The 20,552-nt window shown below is 44.4% G+C and overlaps 1 protein-coding gene across 2 annotated transcripts in view; it reads right to left on the bottom strand.

Annotated features, from left to right (window-relative positions):
• dgkb (diacylglycerol kinase, beta) overlaps positions 1 to 20,552 on the bottom strand; it is a 205,012-nt gene that overhangs the window by 110,591 nt on the left and 73,869 nt on the right. For both annotated transcript variants that reach the window (XM_072460154.1, XM_072460155.1), the window contains 3 exons: positions 9,609 to 9,658; positions 7,228 to 7,302; positions 6,229 to 6,348 (listed from right to left, as the gene is read on the bottom strand). In XM_072460154.1, coding sequence (XP_072316255.1) covers positions 6,229 to 6,348; positions 7,228 to 7,302; positions 9,609 to 9,658 — 245 coding nt within the window. The remainder of the gene's footprint in view (positions 1 to 6,228; positions 6,349 to 7,227; positions 7,303 to 9,608; positions 9,659 to 20,552) is intronic.

Here is a 20,552-nt window from a genome sequence, read left to right as displayed (position 1 = left end):
GGATTATCCCGAAAAATATTCTGACTATATTATGCCATTCATTCATTTTCTTCTGCTTGTTCCCTTATAGGGGTCGTCTATCCCAGTGACCTTATTAGAAAGTTTACAACTAAACTTTCTTTCTATTTTTAATCAGCTATTTTTATAGTGATAATTGATGCATTCAATTTACACAGTTTGCATATCCTATTTATTTATTTTTTACAACCCACTGAGATCGAGCCCTCTTTTTCAAGGGTGGCCTGGTCAAAGTGTAAAAACTTCAAAACAACATTCAAAATTGTATCTAATATTAGGTTCTATATATTGCCCAACTACAACAGAGAACAATGGCCTTTTTCAAGTTTTCAGAAAAACCAAAGGAAGGGTAGTGTGTAATGGTGTGACTGTGAAAGTCACTAAGACCTCTGTCCCAGTGCTCGCTAATTATTCACCATCATTTACCAGACTGGTTTTACTTTCTGAGTGGTGATGTTCTTTTTTCATTTTGGACCACCAAATGTCTGTTCTCACCTTCCGCCCACAACTCCGTAACTACCTTTGACTACATGTAGCTACGTTTATGACAATAAAAGCATGTAAATGATAATCTGTAGCTTGTTACAGTTTGGAAGTTTATCGGTTCGGTGGTTTTGAACAGAAAGGAAAGAGGACATGCTTCTAGCCGTTTTAGATCATTATTGCAGTTTTACAATGAACAAAATGTAAAATGATGATCTGCATATGTTTGTTATAGTTTAAAGCAGGGGTCTCCAACCTATACCAAGCAACTACCGGTGGCTTGCAGCCCCATTATGAAGGATTTCCAAAACATACCTACATTTAGCAGTTTGTATATGTTTTTAGTATATAGAAATTTGATTTTGATCATTTTATTTTGAAAGACCGGAAGTACACGCTCTCTCTGTGCCATGTTGCAAGCTGCAGAGGGTGAGTTTTTGCTTTGTGGAAAATTCCATCAAAACACATGTTGATAGGACAATGGTTTTACACATAATGGATGTATTTTGGAGCAAGTTGATCTGTTAATTTAATTAACTCATATGGACAGCTTACATGTGTGCACTACACCATGTGCAGTTCTCATTTATAGGGAGCCAGTGTGCCTGTTGTATGTGAAGAAATATTAAGAGAATTTGTATGTTTGTCACAACAGTGTTCTCGCTGGGCTGAGGTTGAAGGATGGCGGTGGGACAAACCGTGCGGGCGCTCGGGAAAAGTACTTTAAAAAGTACTACGGCGCCGTAGTACTTTAAGATCCCCTTACGAGCGCCGTGGTTCTTTTCGCAGCACGGTTGTCTTAATCTTTTAAGCAGGGCGGTGACCAGCCTGAGCATGGTGGCATCTTTTGGGCATGGTGGTGACCAGCCAAAGTATGGGGGCCCGCCATGCCAAAACCCTTCAGCGAGAACACTGCACAGGAGTTAAGTTGATCAACTCCACACTGTCTTTCGTTTACGGTGTGTAGAGTTTTCGCCAGTTACACCTGCAGCCATCCATGCGTGCAGCAGCATGAGCCCTGCAAAGAAGCCAAAATGTGCAGTTTTAATGAAGAGTGGGAATCTGACACTTTATCCACCAATGTCACCGACAAGTGCGTGTGTCTGATCTGCGGATCCAGCTGGCTGCAATACAATACAATACAATATAGTGGTGTAGTTTATGATTTTTGTATTGATCCCTGATGCTTAACTGTTAATACCATCGAGGCACTTTAATGCTTTCTCTCTGTTTAGACCTACACAAAATAGTGATGGGCAGATTGATACAAATATCAATATATCGATATTGACCAAAAAATTCAGTTTTTTATTAAGACATTGCTTTTTATTTAGGCCGTGGCTGCAGAGCCGCGGCCCACGGTCAAATGGCCGCACAGTTTCAGGAACCGCGGGACTTCTCTTATAGCGTCATGGCTAACCCTAACCCTAACCCTAACCTTAACCCTAACCTTAACCCTAACCTTAACCTTAACCTTAACCTTAACCTTAACCTTAACCCTAACCTTAACCCTAACCCTAACCTTAACCCGGCGCGGTCTAAAACGGCGCTAAAACGCGGTCAAATAGCGGCGCAGTTTCAGGAGCCGCGGCGCACGGCCGGCACAAAAATAACATGGCAGTTTCGGCCGCGCGCTGCGGCACTGCAGACACTCCCTTTTATTATAGTTTAAGTAGAGGGTGAATGAAAATAATTGGCCTCATATTCACGAATAAAGATGCAAAATAGTGAATGAATGGAAGTACAAACTGACGCTAACGCAGCCAACACACGGAAGCCCCGCAAAGTCAGACTCGTTCTTGCAAAAGACACACATTATACATTTACATACAACATAAAACATAAGTTTAGCAGTCTTGAGAAAAAAAATCCTAAAAACAAAAACTCCCATAGACAAAACCTCCCATTTCCCAACAAGGGATGGAGGGGAAAAATAATAAAGATAAAAATAAATAAATACATAAATACCATTGCATGTGATCACGACAGTAATTGCACATGAATATGTGTCACGACAGTAATTGTACATATGACGGAATTACACATGGTTAGGTCAGTATTGCGAGTGTTCAGGACTAACAGTGTTTGTTATAAAGTCTGACAACAGCAGGAAGGAAAGACCTGCGAAACCTTTCCTTCACACAGCGAGGGTGGATCAGTCTCTCACTGAAGCTGCTCTCCAGAGTGGACAGAGTGTCCTGCAGGGGGTGACACTCATGGTCAAGCATAGATGTGAATCTAGCCAGGACCCTTCTGTCCCCCACCTCCTGCACCGAGTCCAGAGCACAGCCCAGGACGGAGCTGGACTTCTTGATGACTTTGTCCAGCCTCCTCCTCTCCCTCTCTGTGATGCTTCTGCTCCAGCAGGCCACACCGTACAGGAGGGCTGATGCCACCACAAAGTCGTAGAAGGTCTTCAGGAGTGGCCCTATCACTCCAAAAGACCTGAGTCTCCTCAGGAGGGAGAGCCGACTCTGGCTCTTCCTGTACAATGCGTCTGTGTTATGAGTTCAGTCCAGTTTGTGATTCAGATGAACATCCAGGTACTTGTATGAGTCCACTCTCTCAATGTCCCTTCCCTGGATGTTCACTGGTAAGGGGGCAGTGGGGTGGCGTCTGCGTAAATCCACCACCATCTCCTTGGTCTTCCCCGCGTTGATGAGGAGGTGGTTCCGCTGACACCAGTCCACAAAGTCCTGCTCCAGTCCTCTGTACTCCGCATCATCGTCGTCCGTGATGAGTCCGATGATGACAGAGTCATCAGAGAACTTCTGCAGGACTGTATATTGTTGTATATGTATTGTTCACTGTAAGTTTTGTGTGTTTTTATTGTTTTATTCTGTGTTTTGTGAAGCACTTTGTGACTTCTGTCTGTGAAAGGTGCTGTATAAATAAAATTTACTTACTTACTTACACAGCTGTCCGTGTCGTGTCTGAAGTCTGCAGTGTAAAGGGTGAAGAGAAAGGGCGCGAGGACAGTGCCCTGGGGCGCCCCCACACTGCAGGTCCGAGTGTCAGACACACTGTCCCGGGCTCTCACAAACTGGGGTTGGTCCGTGAGGTAGTCCAGGATCCACTCTGCCAGGTCATACTCCACACCAGCAGTCTCCAGCTTGTCCCTCAGGAGCAGCAGCTGGATGGTGTTGAAGGCGCTGGAAAGATCGAAGAACAGGATCCTCACAGAGCTGCCAGGCTTTTCCAGGTGAGAGAGAGAGCGGTGCAGCAGGGAGATGACGGCGTCCTCCACTCCGATGCCAGGCCGGTATGCAAACTGCAGCGGGTCCATGGCTGAGCTCACGGTGGAGCGGAGGTGGTCCAGGACTAGCCGCTCCAGTGTCTTCATCAGGTGGGACGTGAGAGCCACTGGCCTGAAGCTGTTGAGGTCTTTGGCGCGCGGTGTCTTGGGCACAGGTACCAGACAGGAGGTCTTCCAGACCTGTGGTACCACCCTCAGTTTCAGGCTCATGTTGAAGACATGCTCCATAACTCCACACAGTTCATCTGCGCAGGACTTAAGGAGCCTGGGGCTGATGCCATCAGGTCCGGCTGCCTTCCTCACTTTAATCCTCTTCAGCTCACTCCTCACCTGTGCTGCTGTGACAGTCAGTGGTTGGCAGGGGGACTGTGTGCTGGGGGGATGGGTGAGTCCAGGCGAAGTGGGGAGCTGATGGTCTGGGGCGGAGAAATGAAGAGGAACGGATGCAGGGCATTGTCCAGCTGTGGAAGATGGAGCATGCAGCTGTGCAGGGAGAGGGGTGGGTGACCGATCAAATCTCAAGAAGTGAGCATTTAAATCATTCACCCACTGTAGATCCCCCTCTGTCTGGTTTTCAGGCTTTTCCACACTCCCTGAATGTTCTTCTGCTGCAGCTGCTCCTCCATCCTCCTCTTGTAGCCGGCTTCAGCTTGCCTGATCTTCCTCCTTAGCTTTTTCTGCACAGTTCTCAGCTCCTCCTTGTTCCCTGACCTGAAGGCTCTCTTCTTCTCCTTCAGCAGAGCCTTCAGTTCACGGTTAATCCATGGCTTTTTGTTTGGAAAACACCGCACCGTCCGGGAGGGAACAATGTTCTCAAAACAGAAGTTGATATAGTCCGTGATGCACTCTGTGATGGTGTTGATGTCCTCCCCATGGCCGTAAAGCTCAGTCCAGACAGTGGTGGTGAAGCAGTCCCTCAGAGCCTCCTCGCTCTCAGCAGACCACCTCCTCACCACACGGGACACCACAGGCTGCCTGCGCACGATGGGTTCATACACAGGCCTCAGATGTACAAGGTTGTGGTCCGAGCTGCCCAGGGGAGGGAGGGGGGAAGAGGAATAAGCCTCTTTGGTGTTGGCAAAAAACAATTCCAATGTTCTATTGTTTCTGGTGGGGCAGGTAACATGGGTGTATGTTGGTAGAACAGAAGAGGGAGAAGCGTGGTTAAAGTCACCAGAGACGAGGAAGAGAGCCTGTGGGTGCTGTGTTTGCATCCTACAAGTGCAGGACAGCAGTGCTTCACAAGCATATTCAGCATTGGCAGACGGGGCCACATAGACTGCGATCAAAATCACATGTGAGAACTCCCGGGGCAGATAATATGGCCTCATGCCAATAGTTCAATATCCTTGTTACATAGCTGCTCCTTAACTGTGCAGTGTTCGGATTTGCATCAGCTCGTGTTCACATACACAGCTAGACCTCAACCTCTTTTCTTTCCGCATTCTCTCATTCTGTCCGCCCGCAGCAGATGAAAATTGTCCAAACCTACAATAGAGTCTGGCATTTCTGCTGTTAACCAGGTCTCTGTGAAAATCAAGACGCTGCTGTCCCTATACATCCTCTGGGACCGCATGAGGCTCGCTATTTCCGTCATTTTATTTTGAAGGGACCTCACGTTACCCATGACTACGGCGGGAACCGGCTTTCTGTTTCCTCCGTCTTCTCTCAGAGTTTACGTCCAGCCCTTCTGTTTCTTTGCGTTTTTCTTAGGATGTCCGCCGGGATAACGTGACGATCTCCGGGTAAGACGACGGTTCTCTGCAGTTTCATGAGTTCTTCCTTTGTGTAAACACGCACCGGCGCCGGCCGGGGGGCGCGGGGGGGCTCGGAGTCGAGGCACATCGCGACGACGCAACGAAAACACTCAATCCAGCCGAACAAAGTCAAAACAAGTTGAATTAAAGCGATTCTATTGCGTGTCCCGATCGTTCGTGAAGTTCCTCTTTTATATAAACGTGTACCGCGGCACACCGTACGTCAGCGGCAGCCGGAGGGCGCGGGGGGGCCGGGGGCTAGCTCAGACCTAGCGTACATCACGACGACATGACGAAAAACACTCAATATTCAGCCGAAAAAAGTCAAAAACAGTTGAATTAAAAACGATTCCAGCGCGTGTCCCTATCGTACAGTAAATTAGAAAAAAATATTTACAAAATATAGAAGATTAAGCACAATAAGTGTGAAAAAAGTGTGAGAAAAGAGTGGAGCGTTTACACCGGGCTGCCAGATGTACCAGCGCCTTTGAATGTTGAACTATGTCCTATAGATTAGTTTATATTATATATTGAGATCAGAAATCACAGTTTATTTCGGCCAAAATAGCTAAAATATCTTTCAGAACATACGTAACTCACAGTTGTTTTCTATGTAAAGTATGTCAAAAAGTATGGAGTAAACCCCTGGTTTAAAGTATTTAGAAACGTAGAATATTTGCAGAGAAGAACTGCATTGAATGTGCGAGAGCTGACCGTCTCCAGGCCCAGCAACACAAGGAGGGGGATGGTAGTCATTCCTCCCTGGATCCACTCCTCCAGAGACACTGTACCGTCGCGGTCATAGTCAATCTCCTGCATCATCTCCTGGAGGATCTGAGAGAAGAACAAAACAATCTGTTAGGTTTGCAGCTTAAACCCTAAAAAGCCCAGTTTACTGAATACACTACATCGGGGGTGCCCAAAACGTTGATCGCGATCGACCGGTTGATCACAGAGGCAGTAAGGGTCAATTGCGCCGAAGCGCGCCGCAAAATGTCAGAAAGTGCAAGAGCTCACTGGAAAGCTCCGGAAAGCGCCGAAGTGCATGCTGTGTAACGCAGAGGAAGGAGGAGAGAGGAAGTTCTGGTTAAGCTCAACCTTCTATCATAGTTGTGGTCAGTATATTTTATTTTCAAATTACTTGCTGTATTAAATGGTCTAGTTAAATAGCAGATTTTCACTCTCCTTTTTATATTGCACATTTGTATATGAAAAACAATATTAGGCTATTAATGAAAGCCTAAATTGTGTTTCTATAGCCTAATTATGGTTAAACAAAAATAAAAACCTTTCTGATACTGACAATAAAAATAATACTAAATTATACAATAATTTAGATCTATAGGTAGATTTTCAGGCTTTGTCGAATATAAAAGTGGCTCGTGAGGCGAAAGTGTGTGGGCACTCCTGCACTACATGGTAGACTTTAAGTGCACATATCATGCATTATTAGCCCTAACACCACAAGCTGGCAAGTATTAATTCTAATTGATACTACAGGGATTCATTCAGGATTGATCCTGGATGAATGAGGGATTCATCCAGGATCATGAGAATGTTGAAACGTCTTGTTTTTCTAAAAGTTTTTCTGAAGTTTTTTCTACAACTATAACTAGTACTTTTTGAAAGGACTTGCCCAACATTGACCACCACTAAACATATGAAAATATTTTTTTTTGTGTTGAATTTACACTCCAGCTTCTTGAGTCTTACTGGTTTGAGTTCGGTCACGTCCCACTCCAGGTACTCGGCCACGTGCATCATCTGTGATATGATGTGCTCCAGCTCCTGTGGACACAGCAGAGACAGCCGTTACAACCGCACCATCGCTGTCTTTACCTATCTGCTAACTAGGTGCACAACCAAAAATGTAATATCTAGATTAATCAAAATCTATTTAAGACTGGTTTTGTATTTTACTTATTTCAAGATAGTGAGTGGTTTCAAGGCCTTACTTTATATTTAAAGCTAACCTATTATTTACCAATGGTGAAGTGCAATTTTCTAACACCAACTGCAAGTTAAACAGTCTTGGTCCAGATACATTTTCAAAAGAAACCACTTTGGATGAAAATGTACGTAACTGTGTTCAGGCGGCACCCTTTGACTTCTACTTGATCAATGTTTGTCTGATTATATTGTAAAAAAATCGAATGACTGATGAATAATTGTTATTTCTAAATGTAAATGAATAAGCCGATTACTTTTAAATGTAATACATTTTTTTGGCCCACAGGTTTTATTAGACAGATACTGTAGGACAGCATGAAAACTGGCTTAGAGAAGGAAGGACATGTAGCAAATGCAGCGCATGTGTGCAATTCACTTGACCACTGATTACTTTATTGACCGACCCAAATACTTTTTAACACTTTTAACACAAATTAAGATCCTAAATTCCAGACATATACTTTTTTTGCGCAGTAGTCTAGTGTGAATGTGGAGTGCAGCAGGCTGATGGCAGGGTGCGTGTGCCTCTCTCCTCATACATGCACAGAAACAAAAGGCTGACACTCTAATGACCATGTTTGTGTTTTTGGTCCATGACATTATCTACCCATGAATCACTGTGATAAGAGGCTGAGTCATTATGGTGATTTAAATTTACTCACATTCTCTATTCAGGTCAAGTCTTTAAATAAGTACACCCATGGGGCTCTAAGCAACAAAAGGTTACAAATAATAGGCTCTGTTACACAACCCACCGCCCACCCGTCCCCCCTCCCTAGCCCCGCACTCCTAAATTTACTATGTGATTTACACTCACACACCAGACCTTCATTTAGCAGACAAAGACAAATTTCTCTGTTGCTCATAAAAGGTGAAAAGCTCCAGTGTATTTAGTAGAAAGGCCTAGTGTCATATAACGGCTTCAGTAAGATGTGGTCTTTTTCTCAGTACTACACGGGCATGTTGTCATGATGTTGTATTTATGTCAGAATGAATCACACAAGAGTCACAGTAACCCCTTGGATAACTTAATCACAAAAGAAGAAGTGTGTGTAGGAAAAAAAATGGATTGAAGTGTGTCAAGGGCATAGTTAGACGTTTGTGCTTATGTGTTTGATGTGCTGTCAGTACTGCAACAGTTTAAAATGCACTGTCTATTCACATGGTCAGCCTTCACAATATTGCCATATTTTCCACTGGTTCAGTTTATAGCAGATTGATATGGTCTGAAAAAGTCTCTTTTCTAGTCTGTAATTAACCCGTACCAGTCAATATATGTGATCCAAAGTCGGCCGTGAGAGGTCTTGCTTCCTTTTGAGTCTGACCTGATCTTGTGATAAACCACTGTATTTTGAGTGTTGCTAAATTGATTGTTATTGAACAGACAAATCATCAAAATATTGTATTTCCAGTGCATAATGCATTTAACATGATCTGAACACAAGGGACAAATATGCATGAAAAGCTGAGGACAAACCGGAAGTAGTTTTTTGTGCACTCTAGCTTTAGCCACGTCTCACAGTGCCACAAACTTGGAATTACTGAATTGCTTTATAATTGTGATCAGCCTGATGATCAAAATGAAGATTTCAGGTATGATTTACTTTTTATTTATTAAACATACTTTAGTTATTTTTGGGTAATGTCAGTTGCTCATTTAGCAGACCTCTGCCTCTGAACCCAATGCCCTGACATGGACATGCACCATTAAAAGAACTGTTCCAAAGCACTCTGTAGTGAACTAGTCTGGGGGGGCCAGGGCCAGTTGAAACGTGGCTAATGGAAGCCTTCTTTATAAACATTTATAAACATGTCTTCCCTCATGGCTTTACCATCTAGCCAATAACACTGACCACTTGATCAATAGACCAAAGCTGGAGTAAAATAAACCAAGCTTCTCACTCCACTGAAGTGTGTCAAATCTCAAAACAAATTTACTCTGAATAAAATGCATAAATAGAAAAACATAAGTTTGATTTGATAAATCTTGTAACATAACTTATGACAATGTATATTAAATTTGTCCGTTCTGATTGTTGTGACAATGCTGTGACATTCAGAATTCAGGATGAACATACACACAACAGTGCTGAGAGCCTGGTCACATGAGAGAAGGATGCACTTGTGTATTGGTGAGTAGTTACCGAGCTGTCCAGAGAGCCGTTACCATCGGTGTCGTAGAGGCGGAACATGACTGTGGACACAAAGCTCATGTTAGTGTGTGTTTCACTGATGGGAGGTACACAATCCAATCCTCAACGTTAAGAGTTCACCAAGGACCACTCAGAACCGTCACTATGGAAACGGCCATCTTCTAATCAGAACTGTCATAGCTCTTCTACAGTCACGAGGCTCTTCTGTATATTCTAGTGTTATTAAGATACTACACCTACTACTTACTATTTTTTCAGGTTATGTGGCCTTATGCTAGTTATATTATAGAACAAAAGCATTATAAAACTATTCAAGATTGTTCCATCCAGTTTTCAGTTATGATAGAATACAGCAATGTTTTTAAACAAAGTTGCAGATTTTATGCATTTCCGCTTTTAAGAATTTACTCAATTATATAAAAAAAACAGGGGTGGAAAGTAACTAATCACAAATACTCACGTTATAATGCAGATTGCCATTTTAAAACATGTATTATGCTTTGATATACTGCTTATTTAATCAAGTTGTGTGTATAAAATACAGATTTTTGGCCGTTTTTGTATAATTTGCTTACTCTGTGTCGTGTTTTTTGTTCTATGTAAGATAAGATAATCCTTTATTGTCCACACATAGGGAAATTTCAGAATTGTATTATGTGTTTACAAGTTTAAAAAAAAATACAAATCCAAAACAGACATCTAGCCTACGCTAATGAATATATTAAATCATGAAACATTACTACAGCTAAAACAGGACCAGGAGCGTTTGAGGACATTATACCTGAAATGTAATGCTTTATTGTAAACATTCATGCAGTATTGCGTTATGGGTTTTTTTTTAAACTGCTTTTTAGACTCAGTGGCTTCCATGAAAACAAACAAACAGACCATAATGTGTGTACTCTCCGCAATCCATTTCATTGTAGGGGACTAGAACCAGCAGCAGATGGCGCTGTTTGTTTCCATCAATACTGAGTTTATCCTCACTGGAGGCTTCATAAAGGGGCACACACAATGAATTATTCAGTCTACCTGAGATTAATGAGTGGCACACGTCTAAATTATTCAGCACCCTTATGTGAATGACAGCAACAGTGCAATTAAATAGGATCTCTCTGTGAATAAATGATTAACGCTGATTAACTCATAAAGGCCTTTAGCGAGCGTGAATCTACAACCCCAGAATCAAACTACTCAGAGAAGATTACAAAATTAAACGCTATCGTAAATAAAACAAGAACAATGTCCAGTGTATGGACATTTGATAACTACATCAAGAGCATGTTCATCAGCTTTTACTTTCAGATAAAAATGTAAACTGAACACTATAGCATGCACACAGGAGCTGCTCCTAGTGCAACTTCAGGAACACCTTTGGACAGAGAGACTTTTTCTGCATCTACACCAGGCTCTAAAATGATGTCCCCTCAACAAGCTCAGATTTTCCTGATTGAAAAATAAATGGAATGTGCAATTTTAATGTTTATTCCAAGGCCTAAATACTTACGATATTTATGAAGTAAAATAATGTGTTATTGGCAATAAATCTTTTCTGATCAGAATGAGAATCAGAATCAGAATCAGAAAAGGTTTATTGCCATTGCCAATGAATAGAATTCACAAACATGGGAACTTGCTCTGGTGATTCAGTGCAACATAAAACAATGGACAATGATAAACCAACCTATATAAAATCAAAAAGGGCAAAGATTAATCGACTAATAATGACTAGTTGATTACATTTTTATGTCTCTAAAACACACACAAAGTATTTTTTATACCAAAGGCAGTGGCATTATTAAGTCAAAATATTAAAAAACAATGGCTATTTCTGGTTTTCAGCAATAATACGTTTTATTCTTAAATATTCTCTATATCTTGAAGCATTCCGTCACAATTTTTCAACATTTATTTGGTATAATATATTTAAAAAGCTACAATGTACAACAAATTAAACTGTTGACTAACCGGTGCAGAGAGATCTGGGCGGCAGTCGACGGCAGGGGCCTCGGCGACCAGATCTCCAGACACAGAGACTAACTCTGGGGACATGGAATGTCACCTCGCTGGGGGGGAAAGAGCCTGAGCTTGTGCGGGAGGTTGAGCAATACCGACTAGATATAGTCGGCCTCACCTCCACGCACAGTTTGGGCTCTGGAACCCATCTCCTCGAGAGGGGCTGGACGCTCCACTTCTCTGGTGTTGCCCGCGGGGAGAGGCGGCGGGCTGGTGTGGGCTTGCTTATAGCCCCTCAGCTCAGCCGCCACGTGTTGGAGTTTACCCCAGTGAACGAGAGGGTCGCGTCCCTCCGCCTTCGGGTGGGGGACAGGTCTCTCACTGTTGTGGCGGCCTACGGGCCGAACAGCAGTGCAGAGTACCCAGCCTTCTTGGAGTCCTTAGGAGGGGTACTGGACAGTGCACCGACCGGGGACTCTCGGGGTGATCGGGAAGAACGGCTTCCCCGATCTGAACCCGAGGGGTGTTCAGTTATTGGACTTCTGTGCTAGCCACGGATTGTCCATAACGAATACCATGTTCAAGCACAAGGGTGTCCATCAGTGCACATGGCACCAGGACACCCTAGGCCGGAGGTCAATGATCGACTTTGTTGTTGTGTCATCTGACCTCCGGCCGCGTGTCTTGGACACTCGGGTGAAGAGAGGGGCAGAGTTGTCAACCGATCACCACCTGGTGGTGAGTTGGATCCGCTGGCGGAGGAGGAAGCCGGACAGACTTGGCAGACCCAAGCACATTGTGAGGGTCTGTTGGGAACGTCTAGTGGAGCCCTCTGTCAGTAGGGTATTCAACTCGCACCTCCGGGAGAGCTTCTCCCATGTCCCGGGGTAGGTTGGGGACATTGAGTCCGAGTGACATGTGGAGTTGTGGTCGCAAGGTCTCTGGTGCCTGTCGTGGCGGCAACCCCCGAACCCGGTGGTGGACACCGGAAGTAAGGGATGCCGTCAGACTGAAGAAGGAGGCCTATCAGGCCACTCTGGCTTGTAGGTCTCCGGAGGTCATCGACGGGTATTGGCAGGCCAAGCGAGCCGCGGCTCGTGCTGTCGCAGAGACAAAAATCCGGGCCTGGGAGGAGTTCGGGGAGGCCATGGAAGAGGACTATCGGTCAGCACCAAAGAAATTCTGGCAAACCGTCCGGCGCCTCAGGAGGGGGAAGCAGTGTCTCACCAACACCGTTTACGGTGCGGGTGGAGGCCTGCTGACCTCAACTGGGGATGTCGTCGGACGGTGGAAGGAATACTTTGAGGATCTCCTTAATCCCTCAGTCACGTCTTCCGAAGAGGAAGTAGAGACCGGGGACTCGGAGGCTGGCTCATCCATCACCCAAGCTGAAGTCACTGAGGTTGTTCGCAAACTCCTCGGTGGCAGGGCTCCGGGGGTGGATGAGATCCGCCCTGAGTACCTAAAGTATCTAGATGTTGTAGGACTGTCTTGGTTGACACGTCTCTGCAACATCGCGTGGCGTTCGGGGACCGTGCCTCTGGACTGGCAGACCGGGGTGGTGGTCCCTCTGTTCAAGAAGGGGGACTGGAGGGTGTGTTCCAACTACAGAGGGATCACACTCCTCAGCCTCCCGGGTAAGGTCTATTCCAAGGTACTGGAGAGGAGAATCCGACCGATAGTCGAACCTCGGTTTCAGGAGGAGCAGAGTGGTTTTCGTCCCGGTCGTGGAACACTGGACCAGCTCTATACCCTCCATAGGGTGCTCGAGGGCTCATGGGAGTTTGTCCAAGCAGTCCACATGTGCTTTGTGGATCTGGAGAAGGCTTTTGACCGTGTCCCTCGGGGTGTCCTTTGGGGGGTGCTCCGGGAGTACGGGGTCCGGGGCCCTTTGCTCAGGGCTGTCCGGTCCCTGTATGACCAGAGCAGGAGCTGTGTTCGCATTGCCGGCAGTAAGTCAGACCTGTTCCCAGTGCATGTTGGACTCCGCCAGGGCTGCCCTTTGTCACTGGTTCTGTTCATAATTTTTATGGACAGAATTTCTAGGCGCAGTCAGGGGATGGAGGGTGTCCGGTTTGGGGACCACAGGATTCTATCTCTGCTGTTTGCAGACGATGTTGTCCTGATGGCTCCATCAAACCAGGACCTGCAACATGCACTGGGACGGTTTGCAGCCGAGTGTGAAGCGGCTGGGATGAGAATCAGCACCTCCAAATCCGAGGCCATGGTTCTCGACCGGAAAAAGGTGGCTTGCCCTCTCCAGGTGGGTGGGGTGTCCTTGCCCCAAGTGGAGGAGTTCAAGTATCTCGGGGTCTTGTTCACGAGTGAGGGAAGGATGGAGCGTGAGATCGACAGGCGGATCGGTGCAGCGGCTGCAGTGATGCAGTCGCTGCATCGGACCGTTGTGGTAAAGGGGGAGCTGAGCCGAAAGGCAAAGCTCTCTATTTACCGGTCGGTCTACGTTCCTACCCTCACTTATGGTCATGAGCTTTGGGTAGTGACCGAAAGAACAAGATCGCAGATACAAGCGGTCGAAATGAGTTTCCTCCGCCGTGTGGCTGGGCGCTCCCTTAGAGATAAGGTGAGGAGCTCGGCTACACGGGGGGAGCTCGGAGTAGAGCCGCTGCTCCTCCACGTCGAGAGGAGCCAGCTGAGGTGGCTCGGGCATCTGTCCTGGATGCCTCCTGGGCGCCTCCCTCGGGAGGTGTTTCAGGCATGTCCCACCGGGAAGAGGCCCCGGGGAAGACCCAGGACACGCTGGAGAGACTATGTCTCTCGGCTGGCCTGGGAACGCCTCGGGATCCCCCCGGAGGAGTTAGAGGAAGTGTCTGGGGAGGAGGAAGTCTGGGAGTCCCTGCTCAGACTGCTGCCCCCGCGACCCGGCCCCGGATAAAGCGGCAGAAGATGGATGGATGGATGGACTAACCATGACTAATTGATAGAATAATTGCGGACTACTAAATAGTGAGGCATATTTACCTCACACGCCTCAACACTAGAGTCTTTCAGTCTCTAGTGTTACTTGAGAGAAAGTGAAATTGAATTAAAACAGTCTGTGGAATCCCTCATTCGTCCAGGAGTGTTCCACTGTTGAAAAATATTCTGTTTGTAAAGAACTATAACTGAATCTTTTTCTATAATATTAATAAAAACACTTTTGTGCAATCCGTGAACGTGAACCAAGCCAATCCAACAAATCCCTTATTCTCAGTGTCCTTCCACGCCAACTTTTAAGGTAATTTGAAACATTTGGAGAGGAGTGAACTCATATTGATGTCCTTAATCTGCTTTGTTCCCTCAGCATCAGACCTTGCAGTTCTAAATCTCTAGCCAAACTGAGCCAAGAAGATTGTGCATAGTGTGCCGGGGCAACCAACACCCAAATATGCGCTCAAACGCTTAGATGGGAACGGAACTAGATATTAATTTCTTATTTGCTTTTCTTATGCAAATTTTAAAATATGTACATTTTGTGAGGGCGGAAAAAGGGCTGGTGCAGAAAGACCTGGGCAGCAGTCGACAGCAGGGGCCTCAACAACCAGATCTCCGAACACAGAAGTTGACTCTGGGGACATGGAACGTGACCTAGCCGGGGGAGAAAGAGCCTGAGCTTGTGCGGAAGATTGAGCGGTTCCGACTAGATATAGTCGGCATCACCTCCACGCACAGTTTGGGCTCTGGAACCCATCCCTTCAAGAGGGGCTGGAGGCTCCACTTCTCTGGTGTTGCCCGCGGGGAGAGGCGGTGGGCTGGTGTGGGCTTGCTTATAAGTCCCACAGCTCAGCCCCCACATGTTGAAGTTCACTCCAGTGAACGAAAGGGTCGAGTCCCTACACCTTCGGGTTGGAGACGGGTCTCTAACTGTTGTGTCGGCCTACGGGCCGAACAGCAGTGCAGAGTACCCGGCCTTCTTACTGTTGTGCACCGACCGGGTACTCCGTTGTTATACTTTCTTCAGCACCCACGTGCAATGACAGTGACGCCTGGAGAAGGGTGATCGAGAAGAACCGCCTCCCCGATCTGAATCCAAGTGGTGTTCAGTTATTGGACTTTTGTGCTAGCCACAAATTGTCCATAACAAACACCATATTCAAGCACATCAGTGCACGTGGCACCAGGACACCCTAGGCCGAAGATCAATAATCGACTTTGTCGTTGTGTCATCTGAACACCGGCCGTGTGTCTTGGACACTTGGTTGAAGGGAGGGAAAGAGTTGTCAACCGATCACAACCTCATGATGAGTTGGAACCGCTGGCGGAGGAGGAAGCCGGACAGACTTGGCAGGCCCAAGCGCATTGTGAGAGTCTGTTGGGAACTTCAGCTACTACGCTATTCAGCGGTTCTGCCTCCGGTTGACAATCTCCATGTCCTGGTCCCACCTGGACTGAACATTGACAGGCAGACCTATCTGCATGAAAATATCAGGCCTTTCTGTGCTGACGAGGCAAAAGACATCACATGCCCAGCGCCAAGAGTCACAGCACAGAAGAGTGTTTCCTATTGCACTTCATAACTTTATACCTTTATATTTCCTTATGTACATATCATGCCATTTAGTGCTCAGTGTTCAATGTTTTGCTGTTTGTGTTGCACTGAATCACCTGTGAATTCTGTTTATCGACAAATGACAATAAACCCTATTCTGATTCTGATTCTTGGATTATAAAAGGCCCTGAATAGCATCAAAGTATTTCCATTTCAATACAGTAACTTCTAGTTCTGATTCAAGTCCAGTTCACATCAATAACAACACTCCTCTTGAGTCTTTAGTGACAGCTGTAGGGGGAAGGTGGTGTCAGTGTGACAGGGGGGAGGGCTTATCCCAATGAGATGCAAATGAGCCCCCCTGTGACTCTGGGCTCACTCAGGTGAGAATCTTTAGAGGCAGTTTTCTCAGTGAAAGGTTTTGAGAGTTGTATACATTCAAATGACCACAACTTACTCAAATATTATCAGATGTGAATGAGACATCATTGTATAGCTTTGAATTCACACTTTCAGAATCTGTGAATGTCTCCGGGTATATGTTTATTTCAAACAGGTCTTTTGTCATAAAATAAGAGCATAACAAAGTTTGGTTTTAACTGTTTTAATTGCGTAAGCAGCTGTGATTTGAGTTTGAATAGTAAACTGCAGCTAACGCAATGTAAAGTCCATTCAAACTTTCATATTTGGACAGCACTAATAATGTTTTTACTTTTAGAAGCAAAGAAGCCCATTAATAAAGCTACGGGGACGAAACAGCCACAATTTCATGGCCATACGGATTAAACATGTCGGTGTAGCTATGAGAAACTTGCAAAATGACACATACCTATATTAATCTATAAAAGGCACACATTTATTATGTTAATAGTGTATTTACTTAATCCAACTAATACAATTAATTGTGAGAATTATTAAATTAATTTGTAATTGTAATTGCTGAATGTTTAAGATTAATAAAGAGTAAATAATACAAAATGTCTATGATGATTTCAAATGGAAAGTAATTTAGAGATTTATAATGAGATGATTATGGAGATCTGTATCCTTTATACCCAATAGACTAAATGGTAAGATAATAATAATACTATTTTAAGATTGTTAATAATGCTTTTCCCTTTTTCATCTGCATTGTATTGTCTGAGGACAGTCGACACTAATGTGGTCCCAGAACTATTCACTGATAAGAACCTGCAGATGAGGCATAACAAATGCACAAAATAGAGTGGATATTCAAGTGCACCTAACACTACACTGGAGGAGAGCTGACCTGCCCTCTTCAGAAAAACAGACTACTGGGAAAATGATGTATGGAACAATAATTAGGGCTGTACGAGTCCTCATGATCAAATTGAAATCACATTTTAAACTGAAAACAAGCAAATCTCAAATGCGTGGGTTTTTTGTATTCGTTTAGCTGTGTATAATGTTCCAAAGCACCAGAATGTATTTAAGATGTGAATTGTAGATTTAATTTTCAGGCAATCATAAATAGTCAGGGGACTTCTTTGTGTATTTTGTTATAATTACAGGTTTTGACTCTGCTGACAGTTTTTTCAGCCAACAAGACATAAGACCCATTTTCCCATTGTGCGGACTTCATTAGCGGACTTAGGTCATTTTGGCTGGATCCGCAGTAAGCATCAAAACGCGAGGCTCGAGTGTGTTGGATCATGTCTCCACTGTCAGAATCAGAATCAGAATCAGAATAGGGAGTGATTGCAAAAGATCTATGGGGCAGTCCATGGTTGCCATGTTGGCATCAAGCGTACGTGCCTCTGTAAAGTTGAGCCCTAATTGCTAAATGAAATGTCCTACAGCTGTCTCAATGTTTTTATATTTGTCTAAAGACCACCTTAACAGCTTTATCTGATCAGAATCAGAATTTGCCTTTGTCAGTGATTGAGTTCATAAACTAGGAATTTGATTTGGTGATATGGCACAACATAAAATAATGAATTACGAGTTTTATTAGTGTAGCTGTATGTGCCTGCCAGTTTCTCCCACCAGACGGAACCTATAAAATACACAACGTTTTGCTTCTTACCTTTTTTTTTTGAGTTACAAATAGTTGGACATTAACAGGCTACAGTGATGACAGTATGAGATTTTATTCATGTTAACTTATAAATAAAATAATTCACATTAACAAACAATTACTCCGGACGCTCCGCTGCGTCCACTCAGATGATGCATTGACAAAACAATAAAAAACAGAGCAATGTAGTTTCTTCTCTCCAATGCAGTGAAGAAAGTTGTCAAGAGCGGTACATAGGAGAGACTAAGGAGCCTTTATCAGCACAGAAGACACGCAATTTCAGGACCACGGAGCGCCGTGCATCTGCATCTTAAAGCCACACACTCGTTTTCGGACCAGATGAGTCCCTCCAGGGCGCCCAGACTCTTGAATTATCTTCTGCGCTCCCTAAGGTCAATGGATTCAGTTATTGCTTTTAAGGGTCAGCTCAAAACTTTTTTATTCAGTCGAGCCTTTTAATTACAGTTGCTTTAGGGACTGATTTGACTGTATATTGTTGTATGTGCTCACTGTAAGTTCTTTGTGTTTTTATTGTTTTATTCTGTGTTTTTGTGAAGCACTTTGTGACTTCTGTCTGTGAAAGGTGCTATACAAATAACATTTACTTACTTACTTGCTTACTTACTACTTACAAACCACTCTATTAAAGGTGGTATGGATGATTTTTTTCAGCAAATTTTTTATCATATTTCCTCGTGGCGTGGATAAATCATTTGTCCTGCCACGTATCAATCATAAAACGCACCTACCACTCACCTGCAGCCGCGTCAGGCTCGTCCCTACGTTTCCGCGTGCCTAAGCGCATGGATCTATCATAGTATAGTTCCCTCAGTGTACGGGGCAAAATGAAGATGGAGAAAGACAGTTCGAGCTGACGCAGAAATGGACAGAAATCTACGGGAGACGAGAGATGCGATGCGCTCCGTTGCGCTAATAAACAAACGCACGTGTGCGTTGTATCGGTCCGCACGGGGGAGTGCGCATGCGCAACTTCCGCCTGCGTTCTCAAATCGCCGAAAAACCGTCCATACCGCCTTTAAGACAGTGAAGGGAAGATTCTAAGCAGGGGAAAAAGATGGTTTGAAAGAGGAGTTAAAGAGGAAATCTTTGTTAAAAAAAGACCATCATTAAATAGGAACGGGGTGTTAAGATTCAACCTTCCGGATGGTTATAAATGGAATTTTGAATCCCTGGAGAGGTAGACGCCCAGGGCATTCGGATGCTAATCAGCTACACAGGGAGGAGAGAATGTGTGAGTCAGGGACAGTAGAGGCTTATAGCCCATTAAAGGACTGATAGTAAACAAAGAGGCTAGTTTGATAGAAAGAGGTTTTGTTTCTGTTGAAACCAACAACACCTTTTCATCAGGAGGTCTACCCAGAGTAGGATAAATATCTGAGTTCCCGGTCGTAAATATCTGGGTACGAGATATCTGAATCTGGGTGTAATAATGGACTCAGACTTGAACTTTAACAGCCACGTCAAATCAATAACATCAGCAGCTTTTTACCATCTAAAAAAACATTTACAAAAGTATAGTGTCTAAACCAGGCTTGAAGAGTAGATTAGACTACTGTAACGGCCGCTCACTGGCCTCTCCAAACGAGCTGTAAAACAGCTGCAGTACATCCAGAACGCTGCTGCTCGGGTACTGACTAGAACCAGGAAGTATGATCACATTATTCCTGTTCTCAGGTCTCTGCAATGGCTCCCTGTGGCTCAGATAATAGACTTTAAAGCAGCTCTGCATGTGTACAAATCTCTCCATGGCCTAGCACCAAAGTACTTCTCAGACATGTTAGTGCCATATGAACCATCTCGGACTCTGAGGACCTCAGGGACCGGCCTCCTGCTGGTGCCCAGAGTCAGGACTAAACATTGGGAATCTGCGTTTCAGTGCGTTTCAGTTTTATAGAGCTAAGCTCTGAAGCATTCTTCTTGAAGATGTGAGACAGTTCAAATCTAAGCAAAAAACAGCTTTGTTTAGCTGTGAATGATTTAGAAATGATTTTCTTTGCACTCTTCTCTTTTATGTCTTAAACTGATTAAACTGTGATTTGTGATTTCTGTCATGTCTTTTTAAATGCATTTTTTTCCAGATGTGTGAAGCTCTTTGATTGCCTTGTGTACAAATTGTGCTCTATAAACAAACTTGACTAGTGCATTTTTAACAATTGGCCAGCACTGAATCCTCAAAAACACATAGGTCACATAAATAGATCAAATAGATCATGGATCAGACCCATGCTCAATTTTGTTCAGTTTTGTCTCTAGGACCCTTCACATTCCAATTAAAAACCAAAGATAGTCTAACTCAAATTACATAAAGGAGCCTTAAAGACCCCTGAACATAGCACAAATGCACCAAAAGTGCCAGAGTGAACTAAATGAATGAAAATGTCATATTTAGTCGCAAAACCTTTTCAGTCAAGCCTATGGAACGTTTACTTTTTGG

The sequence above is a fragment of the Eucyclogobius newberryi genome, unplaced genomic scaffold (genome assembly GCF_026437365.1).
Source record: "Eucyclogobius newberryi isolate DKJ021-1_F unplaced genomic scaffold, fEucNew1.0.hap1 SCAF_3, whole genome shotgun sequence".
NCBI classification, from domain to species: domain Eukaryota; kingdom Metazoa; phylum Chordata; class Actinopteri; order Gobiiformes; family Gobiidae; genus Eucyclogobius; species Eucyclogobius newberryi.
The sequence above is the reverse complement of the archived record's forward strand: the minus strand, read 5'-3'. Positions and strand labels throughout refer to the sequence as shown.